Source organism: Mustela nigripes, chromosome 13 (assembly GCF_022355385.1).
Source record: "Mustela nigripes isolate SB6536 chromosome 13, MUSNIG.SB6536, whole genome shotgun sequence".
Classification (NCBI taxonomy): Eukaryota; Metazoa; Chordata; class Mammalia; order Carnivora; family Mustelidae; genus Mustela; species Mustela nigripes.
Window position 1 is genome coordinate 87,161,292 of NC_081569.1, and position 15,098 is coordinate 87,176,389.

Sequence of the window (15,098 nt, forward strand, 5' to 3'; positions counted from 1 at the left end):
GTTTAATCAGAATTACTATTATTTATCAACCCTTATCCCTTTTACCCATTTGATTTTTTTCCATAGAACTTCTCCATTTCCAACATGCCATGTAATTTACTTATTTATCCTGTGTCTCCATACTTTTCCCCCAAGCTCCTTGAAGACAGAGATCTTTATTGCACTGACTATCCCAGTACCTAGAAAAATGCCTGGCACACAGTAAGCACTCAGCAAATACTAGCGAATGAATGAATGAGTACATGAATGATTTTTGCTCCCCGAGGAGCCTACAAACCCCACAAACAGGAACCACAGCGATCTTGTTCAAGGTTTTATCCTCAGAGCCTAGATTACTGCTGGTCCACAAAGGAACTTTTAAAGAGATGAATTAAGATGGTAACCAGTTAAATACTGTTGTCCCACTAATGATTGGTGCAAGGTTGATGCCCGACTAAAAGATGATGATAACTAAGATTATTCATAACACTGTTTCTATGGGGAAATGCTTTGTGAGCTGTAATTTGCAAATGCATTTCTGGAACAAAATGGTTCTTGTTGGCCATGTACAAAGAACAGAACCACAGGACACTCTGTCGGATACGCACAAGTAACAATAGAGCCGCTACTCTAGACCCCTTCTTAACCTAACCAGAGGTGGAGGCCAGGTGTAGACGATAATGCCAGTCTCAGTCTCATCTAAGCTTTTTTCATTTAGTACACCCTTGCACACGGTCAGATCAAATAGTCATTCTCAGCTACCTTGACCTAGGGAATTCACTTATGTCCACATTCAATTTCCTTACCAGTAATAACCCGCATTTTATTCAAGCTTTGAGTTGAGAGACAAGGTATATAAAACGTTTCATACGGCACCGAAAAAAAATTGTTAGCTATTACGATTAATGACTTTTCGTCTTCAGTTTTGCTTCCCTCTGCTCGTTTTGGTTTAACCCAATGTAGGGACGCCTGCGCCCCCCACCCCCACCCCGGGCATGCGCACCGACAGAATGGCCGCACCCTTTCTTAATCTGATCTTTTACCCGGCAGGAGGGGAAAAGACTCGCCTCCATCCCACTCTGATGTAATTAGGTGGTTAAAAAGATATAAGGCACGTCATATCCCAGTTTAAAAGGGCTGGAAGACTCCGCGCTCCGCGCTGCAAGAGCAGGCGGGTAAGCCCGCGTCTCCGAAAACCCCAGAGCCTCTCAAATGCGCCCAGGCTCTGCGCTAGACACGGAGCACGGCCACCGCAGCTAATTGGGGGAGGGAGTCAGCCGCTCAGAAGACTTTTCATTGGCCCAGAGTCACAGAGGCCGGCAGCTTTTCCCTCTTCCAGACGCTGAGTGGTTGAGGCCGCAAAACAACGCTTATTGTCATTGGCTGGACCCTGCTGTCAGTCCTCTCGCGTCTCGCGGCGCGACAGAGCCAGGCGCGGCCTGTAGAGCAGTCTCGAAGCCTGCTGCAGAGAGAAGATGGCGGTCGCGGTGAGAACTTTGCAGGAGCAGCTAGAAAAGGCCAAAGAGAGCCTAAAGAACGTAGATGAGAATATTCGCAAGCTCACCGGTCGGGATCCGAATGACGTGAGGTAAGAGGTGGATAAGACAGGCTGGCTCCGAGAGACAGCCGTCATGCCGGGGTGAATTGGGGGCGGGAAGGGCGGCTAGCCTTGAGAAGGCTAGAACATCGGGGCCTGTCCCGGGGGCGGCAGTAGAACCCCGTCCCGGATGAGGTGGGGAGTCTTCCACGCCCTCGACGTAGGTCTCGGAGCTCGAGTGCGGGAGGAAGGCAAGTGGGTCCTAGCTATGCCGGCATGTCTTTCTGGCCTGTAGGAAGGCCGGGCCTGCGATTCCCGCCCTCGGCCCTGCAGGCCCGGAACTGCAGCACAAAGCCCCTTCCCCAGCCGGCGGCTACCTGACCCGGTGCTGGCCCGGAGACCCTCCTGGGACGTTGTCCGCTGCTTCTCACCCAAGCATTTGCCATCTTTCCCACGTGCAGCTTCTTCGGAGTTGACGAAATTAGGGTCTGATCCAAGCTTATTAATGTGTAGTGGCAAGAAGTAAATACAATTTCTGAGATAATGGTTTTGAAAAAACAAGGAAGTTAAAATAGGACTTCCTGTCTTGTTTGAGGCACGTGGATTTGAAACCGTATTTTTAGAACTTTCCTGGTTATTTTTCTCTTTATGATGTACCGCATCCGTGAAAGTATTTGGTGACATTAAATAAAATAAGTCCAAGCATGATTTTCATACAATTTGTAAATATCTTTTAGGCCCATCCAAGCCAGATTGCTGGCCCTTTCTGGTCCTGGTGGAGGTAGAGGACGTGGTAGTTTATTGCTGAGGTAAGACTTTCTTAGGACTTAATTTTTATGCTAAGACGGTAGATACTTTTACTAAATTAACTATAGGCTTAAACAAAATCGGTGGTAGAGCCCACATTAGATATGTTTGTGTTTGTTTTGTTTAAACTGTGATCAGCTATAATTTCCTATGTAGTTATCTTGGAACTTCATGGATATGCAAAACTAGAGACTGAAGAATACATTACCCATTTTGTGTACACTTAGTTTATTTTTATATCTTTTAAAAAGTGCTAAAAAGCATCTTGGAGTGGATGACCATTTGAGGTTGTTGTGATTGGAAGGGTTTTTTTTTTTAATTCAATGAAATTATCTTGCTAAGGGTAAATATTTATCTTAACTTTCGTTTATATTGAGCTTTTTTAATTGCAGGCGTGGATTCTCAGATAGTGGAGGAGGACCCCCAGCCAAACAGAGAGACCTTGAAGGGGCAGTCAGTAGGTATGTAGGAGGAAAACGTTTGAAGACATACTTGTATGCTCTGTTTTCTGAGGTAGTCACAGAGGTATTTAATAAATTTTGTTGAGTTATGTTAGAACTGAGTAGTATACTACTTCTTTGAGTCTGTTCCCTTGGTATTTGACTGAACTAAGTCTGTATCCCTCAGAGCTCAGTTTTCACTAACAGTAACAGAAATCTTAATAAAATAAAGATTATGAGAAGAATAAGATCGAGAAAATATTTGTCTACTTTCCTGTCTTGTACTGTAAAAACTTAATCTGCTTGAGAAATATAGATCAGTATTTGGACTGGGCGCTGGTGACACATTTTATCCTTTTACTACCAGAGGAAAGAGTGAAATGGGATAGAGACTGATGAAATGAGACTTATGGAAATAAGTCATAGTAGAAGTAATCACTTGTCCTTGGTAGTACTTAAGTCAGATTTTACAGTGGCCTTTTAAATTATTTTTCCTATGTCAGGCTGGGCGGGGAGCGTCGGACAAGGAGAGAATCACGCCAAGAAAGCGACCCAGAGGATGATGATGTTAAAAAGGTAATTGAGATGAAAAGAACTACTTACGGGATGAATATAGTATTTTCATCTTTACTACATTTGAGAGTGCTGCCTTTTCATATGGTTGTTAAATTACTGAGATTTATTTTCTCCTGCAGCCAGCTTTGCAGTCTTCAGTTGTAGCTACCTCCAAAGAACGCACACGTAGAGACCTTATCCAGGATCAAAATATGGATGAAAAGGGAAAGCAAAGGTATTCTTAGTTTTATATATATATATTTTTTATTTTTTAAGATCTTATTTATTTATTTGACAAGAGAGGGATTACAAGTAGGCAGAGAGAGAGGGAAGCAGGCTCCCCGCCGAGCAGAGAACCTGATGCGGGGCTCGATCCCAGGGCTCCGAGATCATGACCCGAGCCAAAGGCAGAGGCTTAACCCACTGAGCCACCCAGGCACCCCGTCTTTATTTCTTTTTTAATGAGGAAAATTTCCTGTCAAATCATGCAGTTTTAGGAATATTTATATTTAAGAATTGTTCAGGTGTTTGTAGTATGTTTCTTGAAGGAAGTGGCGGGCTGAGATGAAGTGCAACCTACTGAAATTGAATTTTCTCTTTGTCTTCTTTAGGAACCGACGAATATTTGGCTTATTGATGGGTACTTTGCAGAAATTTAAACAAGAATCCACTGTTGCTACTGAAAGGGTATTTATATAGTTTTCCTTTGATTGTTTAAGTATTCAAAAGGAGTTCGTTAAATATTTTTGAGAAGAGTCAAAGAAAATCTCAAAACTGAATTGTAGGCCTAAATTAAAGCCAAGGAAAAAACTTATAAAATTTTCTGAAGTTGTTATATTTTTAACTGGTCTCTTTTGAGTCCTGTGAAGTAACTGCGTGAACTTCTCTTTCAGTGCAAAGAGCCTTGATCTGTGACTCAGGAGAACCTGGGTTCTGATCTCAGCTCTACAGCGATCTCATTTTGTGGTTTTGGACAAGACTCTTCATTTCTTTAGGCCTCAGAGTGCTTTCTTTCAAACTTGGTCAGCATTGTAACTAGTTCAGTGATTATAATTTTTAATTATTTATACACTCAGAGACAATAATTGGCACTCTGGAAGCAAAAGCCTAAACATTTCCCTGCCTTCCACAGTTCATTCAACTGCAATCTTTCTAGAGGTTTTTTTTTTATAAAAGCTATAATGTGTTCTTGGTGTTCGATATCAAGTCACTGCTTCTCAAAGGAGAACTATGGTAGAAAGGGAGATAACAATTCAGTTATAGATTAATAAAGTTTTATTAAAGCTTTTGTATGTTAACTTTCCTAAGGAATATAAAAGTCTTCAAAGAATAATGTGTGAAGATAGGATGTCACTTCTGTCACATTATCTGATTTGGAAGGAAGAGTAACTTAAAAGATAATTTAAAAAGACATTGCTCTTCTTTTTTAGGTTTTATGAAAGAATGTTGCCTAACAGTTAATTTAAATGGAATGGTTATTGATAATATGGTTAATGTCCTTGATATTTAGGTTTTTACATAGTCCCTGTTTCCTCAAAGAGAAATTGGGATTAGCCTCAAATGCTAAGTACTAAGTTTGAATTAGCTGGTATCCTGAATTGCAAATATGAAGCATATAAAGATAACTTAGTAAAATTGCAGCGTTTCACATAATCAGGAAGTGTGGTAAGTTTTCAAAGATAATTGTTTATCTTCAGCAAAAGAGGCGCCAGGAAATTGAACAAAAACTTGAAGTGCAGGCAGAAGAAGAAAGAAAGCAAGTTGAAAATGAGAGGAGAGAACTGTTTGAAGAAAGACGTGCTAAACAGACAGAACTGCGGCTTTTAGAACAGAAGGTTGAGCTTGCGCAGCTGGTGAGTAGTAGTTTGGAATTGGAATTCTAAGATTGGTAATCCTTCATGTTAACGAAAACCTGACCTTTTACCTTTTCTTTAGCAAGAAGAATGGAATGAACATAATGCCAAGATAATTAAATATATAAGAACTAAGACAAAGCCCCATTTGTTCTATATTCCTGGAAGAATGTGTCCAGCTACCCAAAAATTAATAGAAGAGTCACAGAGAAAAATGAATGGTAAGTGTACATAAAGAGTTCCAGTGAAATTTTCTAAATGGGTAAGGTAATACACCCACACATAAACATTTGTGTCCTGTAATAGGGTTTCAGCAGTTGATTTTTTTAAAAAGATAATCTAAGATGCTAATGAGTTTGGAGTGCAGGAGCATTTGATTTATGATGGAATTTAACCTGAAACTTACCATGTTGTAGATAGTGCTTAATGCATGTGTATTTCTTAAGCATTTCGGTAGAATGACTTCTTTATAGCCAGACATAAATGCTGATTAAGCAAGAAAAAAGTGAACATTGGTGTAATCCATAGAAGGAGTGCACATGGAAAGGTAGACACTGCTTCTAGCATGAAGTAGAAAAGCAAAAAATTGTCCTTTTTTCCCATCAGTTAATGTGGTGTAGTTATTTGCTACTTATATCTTAGTATATAGGTTTCCAGGGGAACTTTGCTTGGTCATTTCAGTTTGTAATTGCTTGCCATAATCAGTCTTGTGTCTCTTTACAAAAAGACATTTAGATAAAGCTTGATAACAGTTTGTACTTAAGTGTCAAATTGTGAGTTTGAATGTTTTATTTACACATGTGAATTTTTATCCTTCAGCTTTATTTGAAGGTAGACGCATCGAATTTGCAGAACAAATAAATAAAATGGAGGCTAGGCCTAGAAGACAATCAATGAAGGAAAAAGAGCATCAGGTGGTGCGTAATGAAGAACAGAAGGCGGAACAAGAAGAGGGTAAGGTGGCTCAGCGAGAGGAAGAGTTGGAGGAGACAGGTAATCAGCACAATGACGTAGAAATAGAGGAAACAGGAGAGGAAGAGGAAAAGGAAATAGGTATAGTTCATAGTGATGCAGAGAAAGAACAGGAGGAGGAGGAACAAAAACAGGAAATGGAGGTCAAGATGGAGGAGGAAACTGAGGTAAGGGAAAGTGAGAAGCAGCAGGATAGTCAACCGGAAGAAGTTATGGATGTGCTAGAGATGGTCGAGAGTGTCAAAAATGTAATTGCTGAGCAGGAGGTAATGGAAACCAATCAAGTGGAAAGTGTAGAACCTTCAGAAAACGAAACTAGCAAAGAACTGGAGCCAGAGATGGAATTTGAAGTTGAGCCAGATAAAGAATGTAAATCTCTTTCTCCCGTGAAAGAGAATGCCAGTGCTCTAGAAATGGAAAATGAGCCTGAGGAAAAAGAAGAGAAAGAATCTGAGCCCCAGCCTGAGCCTGTGGCTCACCTCCAGCCCCTGCCTCAGTCTCAGCCTGAGCCTCAGCTTCAGCCTGAGCCGCAGCCGCAGCTGCAGCCTGAGCCACAGCCACCGTCCCAGCCCCAGCCCCAGCTCCAGCCCCCGTCCCAGCCCCAGCCCCCATCCCAGCCCCAGCCCCAAGCACTCCTCCAAGCCCAGCCTCTCTCTCAACCTGAGACTTTGCCATTAGCTGTTTTACAGCCATCAATTCAGGTTTTTCAGGATCAAGGGCATTTACTACCTGAGAGGAAGGAATTTCCTGTGGAATCTGTAAAACTCACTGAGGTGACAGTAGAGCCAGTCTTAACAGTACATTCAGAGAGCAAAACCAAAACCAAAACTAGGAGCAGAAGTAGAGGGCGAGCTAGAAATAAAACCAGCAAGAGTAGAAGTCGCAGCAGTAGCAGTAGTAGTTCTAGTAGTAGTTCCACTAGTAGCAGCAGTGGAAGCAGTTCCAGCAGTGGCAGCAGTAGTAGTCGCAGTAGTTCCAGTAGCAGCTCCAGCACCAGTGGCAGCAGCAGCAGAGACAGTAGCAGCAGCACCACTAGTAGCAGTGAGAGTAGAAGTCGGAGTAGGGGCCGGGGACATAATAGAGATAGAAAGCACAGAAGGAGTGTGGATCGGAAGCGAAGGGATACATCAGGACTAGAAAGAAGTCACAAATCTTCAAAAGGTGGTAGTAGTAGAGATACAAAAGGATCAAAGGATAAGAATTCCCGGTCCGACAGAAAGAGGTCTATATCAGAGAGTAGTCGATCAGGCAAAAGATCTTCAAGAAGTGAAAGAGACCGAAAATCAGACAGGAAAGACAAAAGGCGTTAATGGAAGAAGCCAGGCTTTCTTAGCCTATTCTTTGCAGCAGAAGATTTCTTGATGAGTAAAAGGATTACCTTTCCTTGTAAGGAGGATGCTGCCTTAAGAATTGCATGTTGTAAAAAATCTTTTTGGAAAATACAGACTGTTTGTTTACCAGACATTCTTGTACTTTTTGCATAATTTTGTAAGAGTTATTTATCAAAATTATGTGAGGTTCCAAAATATGTAAAAATAATAATAATAAAAAAAGATTAACATCCCTTGTCATCTTTTTTAAATATCCTATACTCTTCAGTAAGAATCTGTATATTTTAATAGGTAAATCTTTAAGTCTGTTCCCTTCTGATTCTGTATCATACATTGCTTTTGTAGAAATAAATGTGCATTTCTTTCATTAGTTTTGGAATGTCCTCGTTGACACTTGTATAATAAATACTCTCTTGATATCATTTTCAGCTTTTATCACTAGATACTGAACGTGATTAGAATGTCTTTGAAGGTTTTTTTCATTTTTATTTGCCTTACGTGATTATTTTGAGTTGTCATAGTCAGATCTTTGCAGCTTTCAGGGGGAACATAGTTCTCAAAATCTTTCACTATTTTTTTCTAATTTCCCTTGTTACTTTAATCTAAGCATCCCCCCTGTTTCTCCTATATAAATCATTATTGGTAGATAAAACAGTATAATTTGGTTGGCATTTTCTTCATGATTATGGGAGCATCATTCTTTTGTCTCCATGGCTACTTGTGTGATACAGCATATACATCTATTGAAAATAATCACTTTCTAGGGGAGGGAGGTAGAAAAGTATACTCTAAACTTGGTTGAGTTTGTGGTCTTGTCTTAACTTTTGTGTTGGCTCTAACTGAAACATGCCAATATGTGTTCTCAAGAGTTTTTTGTTAAGTATTGTATGAAAGTTTACAGAATGAAGGAAGTTCATCTACACTTGAATCTGTAAGCAAGATAACACACAAGTGTACCAAGTGATTATTAACTTTGTTGTTTTATAAATTTGTATGAATTTGGACTATCTGTTGCCATTACTATACATGTGCAAATAAATGTGGCTTAGATGTGTGACTGCTTAAGACTAGTACTTGTATTAACTTTTTGATGCTTTTATTACAAGAGAGCACTTTAATTGCAAATGGCCTCTGAGTACACAACATTGACTAGCCTTAGGCTTGACGGTTTATTTCTCCCCTTGACAAGTACATGGTGACAGTGAAAATGTCAGTAGCATTTCCAGCACTAAAAAATACAAAAGAACATGTTAAAATATTCTTTAAAAAATCCTTTAAAGAGTAAATGAGTAGAACTTTGCAAATTGCAGAGCTATCTGCCTGCGTTCCTGGGCCAGTTTCTTCTAGGAGTCCCTTTATCCAGGGGTTTATGATCTCCAGCATGCAGTATAGATTTTATACTGTGAAACATGATGGGGGAAAGGTTGGTTAAAAACTTAAAAGGGATGACCTTGAACATAACTTGGTTCCTAAAATCTGTATTCAAGGACTTTAAAATAATTGTATGTGTTAAGATCCTTTGAACAATATTAAGTTTTATTAACTCATTTTTACCTGGAAAATTTGGACAATTGGTCATGCTTACAGAAATAAGTTTGATTTTAAGCCCAATTGTGAGATTGGGGCTATAAAAGCATGAGGAAAAAAAATCTTTGGAATATGAAGAGCAATTTTAAAATCTATATAGATTTCTATTTTAAGTTTTTTAACTAGTGGTATGCACTTACAAACTGGAAGACTTTAAAAGACGGGGTCGGGTTTTTCCCTCTTTTTTTTTTCTTTTTTTTTTTTTTTCTGGTTTCCAGCTAATGCTTTGAACTTAGAAGTGAAATTAAATGGAATTTGTTTTCAGAGAACCATGTAATTGAATTGGTTTCTTACAGAAATATAAAGAATGCTAGAATGTAGAAGTAATGACCATTTCCCAGGGTTTTTCTGTATCTTTTTCAGATACAGGGGTCTTCCTACTAGATGTTACAGATCAGTGTTTGTGGAAAATGTAGAGCCTGAAGATGGATCGGGCTAGAGACTAAGGACTGAAATTAAGTTTGGAGACATCTAAGGAACTATTTAGGAAACATCTTTCTTACTCTAAAATTCCAAGGTTTACACAACCACACAAATTGGAAGACTGATCTTAAATGAGTTGTACCTCCGTTCTAGGGCTCATGCATGCACTAGGTCTAGAACTCTGTTGGTTATACACGTATACTATAGTAATTAGGCTAAGCAAAGTAATAAATTGAGTTTATAAACTACAAATTTAAAAGTAAAGCTACTGATTTTATGGTGTGTAATATGAGCCAATGCTGTCAAAAGAAGTCATTAAATGTTTAAGGGTTCAATTACTTAACGTGAATTTAAAAAAACAAACCTTGAAATCCTTGAGTGAAAGTCACCCAGTTTCCCTCCTTTTTTTTTTTTTTTTTCACTCAGTTTCCCTTCACGTAATGCCATTAAAATGCCTCTCCCCATTTCAAGATCAAGAAGGTAGTCTCCTATTTTATCTTTGAGGAACTTTATTACTTTCCACAAATAACTATTATTTTCCTGGAATCGGTTTTGTGTTATGGTGCAAATTGGGGGTTAAGTCTGATTTCTTTTTTCCGGATGAATGTCTGATTGCCCAACTTTAATTATTGAAAAGTTTGTGCCTTCCACATTATTCTGCAGTACCATCATTTTCTTCTGTCGTATCCATATATTCATGGTTCTCTTTCTAAGCTCTCTATTCTGTTCTACTGGCCCAGAAGACATGTTTACTATTTATATGGTTGGATCTTCCTGCTAGTAAGTCAATGGGGGAAGACTACAATTTGATAAGAATGAACTTGAGGAATCTGAAAGTTCGCTACACTTTTCTTTATGCTCCCTAGCATGGTCTTTTCCCAAAAATAATACTCAAATACCTACAACCACTTCTCTGGTCATCTGAGTACTCCTTGATTTCCTAATAAACACCACTTGTCTTCACTGTCCACTTGGCTTATTTTCATAGCATTTACCATGCTACTGTATAGTTCCCATACTTTGGTTTATTGTCTACTTTCCACTTGAATGGAAGCTCCATGAGAGCAAGATTTGAAAATTATTTTTAACCTATTGCTCTATTTCAAATACCTAGAATAGAGCCTTGTGCATTATAGACAATGTTATGACGAAACTATGACAGGTCCTTAGGGGGGCTTTTGTGATTCAATTGCTTGTTTTTGCAACTTTAGTTTCCTCTTCCAGCACATCCAGCTATGCTTGTTTGAAACAATGAACTGAGATGCAGCCAGAAGCCATTGTAGCTGAAGCTGAGTAACCAGGGAGAAAAGCATTAAAAGTATTTCAGAGGGGTAATTGGCAGTCCAGCTTATATTGGGCATTACAGGCTATTTTAAGTCCCTTAGCTTTTTTTTTTTTTTTTTTAAGATTTTATTTATTTGACAGAGATCACAAGTAGGTAGAGAGGCAGGCAGAGAGAGGGGAGGAAGCAGGCTCCCTGCCAAGCAGAGACCCCGATGTGGAGGTTGATCCAAGGACCCTGGGATCACTACCCGAGCCAAAGGCAGAGGCTTTAACCCACTGAGCCACCCAGGTGCCCCAAGTCCCTTAGCTTTTATCTTTGGAGAGTCAGAGGTTTTGAACAGATCAGTGAAATGATAGTATAATTAAACAGTTGCTCTGACTGCTGTGTTGAGAAAAGGAAATGAGGCCAAGAGCAGGAACGAAAAAGCAAGAGATTATCTGCAATAATTAGGCTAAATATAGTGACTTAAGCCAAGATGGTTAAGTGGTAGAAGTGATCAGGTTTTGGATATATTTTGAAGATTGCTCCCAAGGGATATGCTAGTGGACTATGTGGTGTGAGAAGTCAGAATGAGCAAAGATTTTACTTGAACAACTAGAAATGAATTGCCATTAGCTGAGATGAGAAGGAACAGATTTGGGCATAGAGGAGTGGGTCAGGAGTGACCCAAACTATGAACATGAATATCTCCATTATTTGGGTTTCATTTAATGACTTTCCCATAAAGGTCTTATACATCATTCACTAAATGTATTCCTAGGTAACTAACTCATACATAGATAAGTAGATTGCTATTTTATTTTGAAAAACACAAGTATACACATTACTATATACAACTCCATGAATTGTCAGAATGCTAACACCTGTGGAATCACCCAGGTGAAGGGTAATTACTGAACATTGCCAGGACCCAAAAACCCCTTCCAATGATTTCACCCTCCCTTTTCTACCCTCAGAGATAATTTTTAAATAAAACAAGGAACCTCTAATTGGTGGCAGCCTACTTAAGCAAACTAAAACCTAAACCAGAGTAAAGTCCTCTGACTGAAAAATCTGGGGACAACCAATCCCAGCCTGCCAACTTGGCTTCACAGATAATGGAACTCCTTCAGCTATATCCAATCAAATAATTTCCTTGGTTTAAGTATAGTATCTTTGAATATAAGAGCCTCTCCCCTAGCTCCTAACAGTTTAGTGCTGCCCAGATCCAATTCAATGTTTGTTCAAATTTCACAATTTTAACATATCTCAGTTTATTTTCTAACAACACTATCTGGACTTTATGGTAGTAACTTACCTGATTTCCTTCATGATTTTGAAAGTGATTCATGCATCCTAACCATAGTTTATTTTTTCATCTCCTATTTTTTACTCTACATAACAAATCATAATGTATTTTGTATTTTAACTTCTTTTGCTCACATGTTTCTGAGTCATTTTTGTATGTCACTGTAGATACCAATCACCCGTATGGGATATCAAGATTGTTTTCAATTTTAGGGTCTTAAAAATAATTCTGTTATAGAACAGTCATGTCTTGGCAAACATATGCATGGATAGACAATATAATTAAGAGTGTAAATGCTAGGTCATAAGTTTTGTATTTTTGTATGTGTATTTTCTAGATGACTATTGTTTTCCATTAAAAAAAAACAAAAACCTTGGGCGCCTAGGTGGCTCAGTGGGTTAAGCCACTGTCTTCAGCTCAGGTCATGATCTCGGGGTCCTGGGATCGAGTCCCGCATCGGGCTCTCTGCTCAGCCGGGAGCCTGCTTCTCTCTCTCTCTGCCTGCCTCTCTGTCTGCTTGTGATCTCTGTCTGTCAAATAAACAAATAAAATCTTTAAAAAAAAAAAACAAAAAAAACCCTTTAGGTATCCTCTGGGAACTGTCTTCTTGATTTTAAGAGTTCTGTATTCTGGAAATGAGTCTGTTGAATGTATGAACTGCAAATGTCTTTTACTTAGTTGCTTGGTTTTTCACTTTTTAAATGGTATTTTTGATTAAGAAGATTTCTTGATTATAATGTTCAGTTTATCCATACATTTTTATGGTTAATACTTCATGTGTCTTATATAAAATGCCTCTCCCCATTTCAAGATCAAGAAGATAGTCTCCTATTTTATCTTTGAGGAACATTATTATCTTACTTTCCACAAATAACTTTATTATTTTCCTGGAATTGGTTTTTGTGTTATGGTACAAATTGGGGGTTAAGTCTCATTTCTTTTTTCCAGATGAATGTCTGATTGCCCAACTTTATTGAAAAGTTTGTGCCTTCCACATTATTCTGCAGTACCATCATTTTTTTTTTCTATCTGGTATCCATATATTCATGGTTCTCTTTCTAAGCTCTATGTTCCACTGGTCTGTTCTATGCCTGAGTTGATACCACTGTCTTAATACCTTAGCTTCATATTAAGTCTTAATATCAGGTAGAAGAGATTTCTCCCACCTTGCTTTACTTGACTCTCCTGACTACTCTTGCCTATCTTCATTTTGATATAAGTTTGAAAGTCAGCCTTGGAACACACACAAAAGAAGTTGGGATTTTTATTTGAATTGCTTTGAATCTACAGATTAATTTGGGATTGACCCCATTGAGTCTTCCAATCTATGAACATGGCATTTTGTTAGGAATCAGGATAATTGTTATTGTTTGTTTCGTGTTTTATATAAATGGGTTCTTTTATATTTGTTCCACATTAGATTTGTGAGGTTTGTTAATTTTGTGGTTTGTAACTATGTTTTTTTGCTGTGTATTACTCCATTGTGTGCATATTTCACAATTTATTTATCCATTCTGTTGTTGATAGGCATTTGTGTGGTTCCCACACAGTTTGAAGCCCCAGTATGAACACTGCTACTACCAATATACTTGTTCACATGTTTCGATGAACATATGTATACATTTCTTGTGGTATATGTATATAAGCCACCTGATTTTTAAGTTAAAATGGAAAGTGCTATGTCTGTGGCTTCTTCCTCTTCTGATCCAACAATCCACACCATCAACTTTATCATGCATAAAATGCTTATTTCTCCTGTGGGATATTTTTCTGGATCTCATTTATTTTCCTTTGGTTCATTTCTCAGATAGTTCTTTGAGAACTATCTGGTATTTGGTATTTGTCCCTGGAAGAACTCATCATCTACATCTCATTTGACAATAGTTTTCCTGTGCTTTCATAAATGCTTTAAAGATTTTCTTTTTATATTTTACCCAGCCACTTTGAATGTTTTCAGTGGGATGGTTAACCTAGGTGACTATCTTTCCATATTAGTAGAAATAGAAATCAATATAATTCAACAGATTTTTTTCAACAAATATTTATTAGCCATTTACTGTGTAACAGGCTATCATCTAGGTTTAGCAATGCAGTATTAAAAACAAACAAACAAAAAACAAAATCTCTGCCCCATGGAGTTACATTCTTAACCAGTATCTTTTTTTTTTTTTTTTTTTTTTAAGATTTATTTATTTGACAGAGTGAGAGGGAACACAAGCAAGGAGGGTGGGAGAGGGAGAAGCAGGCTTGTGCTGAGCAGAGAGCTGGGCCTGGGGCTGGATTCCCGGACCCTGAGATCATGACCCTAGCCCAAGGCAGATGCTTAATGACTGAGCCACCCAGGCACTCCCTCCAGTATCTCTTTAAGTACGCCTCTGTGATTCTGTCTTTTCTCTTTGTTTTCAGCTTAAACGTGTTAGGTTATCAGTCTTTATTTTTCTTTTTTTAAAAGATTTTATTTATTTGACAGAGATTACAAGTAGGCAGAGGCAGGCAGGGAAAATGGAGGAGCAGGCTTCCTGGTGAGTGGGGAGCCTGATGTGGGCCTTGATCCCAGGACCCTGAGATCATGACCTAAGCCAAAGGCAGACACTTAACCATCTGAGCCACCCAGGTGCCCCTAGATATGTCTTGCCTCAGTATCTTTGAATCTATCTTACATCTTTATGTATCTCAATTCCAGATAATTTCTTCAGATAAGTATACTATTTTATTCATGTCTTGGAATCCTATGTTTACCCCTTCGGTGAAACAACTTAATGTTTCAGGTCTTCAAGACAGGTAACTACTGTTTTTTTTTAATTTTGTTTATATATACATACATATGCACATATATGGTGCACATGTGCAAACACAAATAATCTGTCATTTGAAAATCCAATTAGAGGCACTCGGGTGGCTCAGTCCGTGAGCGTCCAACTCTTGGTTTTAGGTTGGCTCAGGTCCTGATCTTGGGGTCATGGGATTGAGCTCTATGGGCTCTGTATTCAGTGGGAAGTCTTTTTGAGATTCTCCCTCTTCCTCTCCCCACTCACATGCAA

General features: G+C 38.7%; 1 protein-coding gene across 1 annotated transcript; it reads left to right on the plus strand.

The window, feature by feature from the left end:
* The first annotated feature begins 1,003 nt into the window (after positions 1-1,003).
* PNN (pinin, desmosome associated protein) lies at positions 1,004-8,539 on the plus strand. Its single transcript, XM_059373115.1, has 9 exons — positions 1,004-1,567; positions 2,254-2,325; positions 2,716-2,784; positions 3,267-3,339; positions 3,459-3,553; positions 3,930-4,005; positions 5,016-5,171; positions 5,254-5,392; positions 5,991-8,539. Exons 1-9 carry the CDS (start codon positions 1,455-1,457, stop codon positions 7,451-7,453), a joined length of 2,256 nt encoding a protein of 751 aa, XP_059229098.1. The 5' UTR covers positions 1,004-1,454; the 3' UTR covers positions 7,454-8,539.
* Positions 8,540-15,098: the final 6,559 nt, after the last annotated feature.

Bases quoted from the DNA above. Each gene is read 5' to 3' on its own strand.
- PNN (XM_059373115.1), top strand. From the start codon at position 1,455: ATGGCGGTCGCGGTGAGAACTTTGCAGGAGCAGCTAGAAAAGGCCAAA. The intron at 5,172-5,253 runs GTGAGTAGTAGT...CCTTTTCTTTAG, and splicing joins AGGTTGAGCTTGCGCAGCTG to CAAGAAGAATGGAATGAACA. The intron at 5,393-5,990 runs GTAAGTGTACAT...TTTATCCTTCAG, and splicing joins GTCACAGAGAAAAATGAATG to CTTTATTTGAAGGTAGACGC.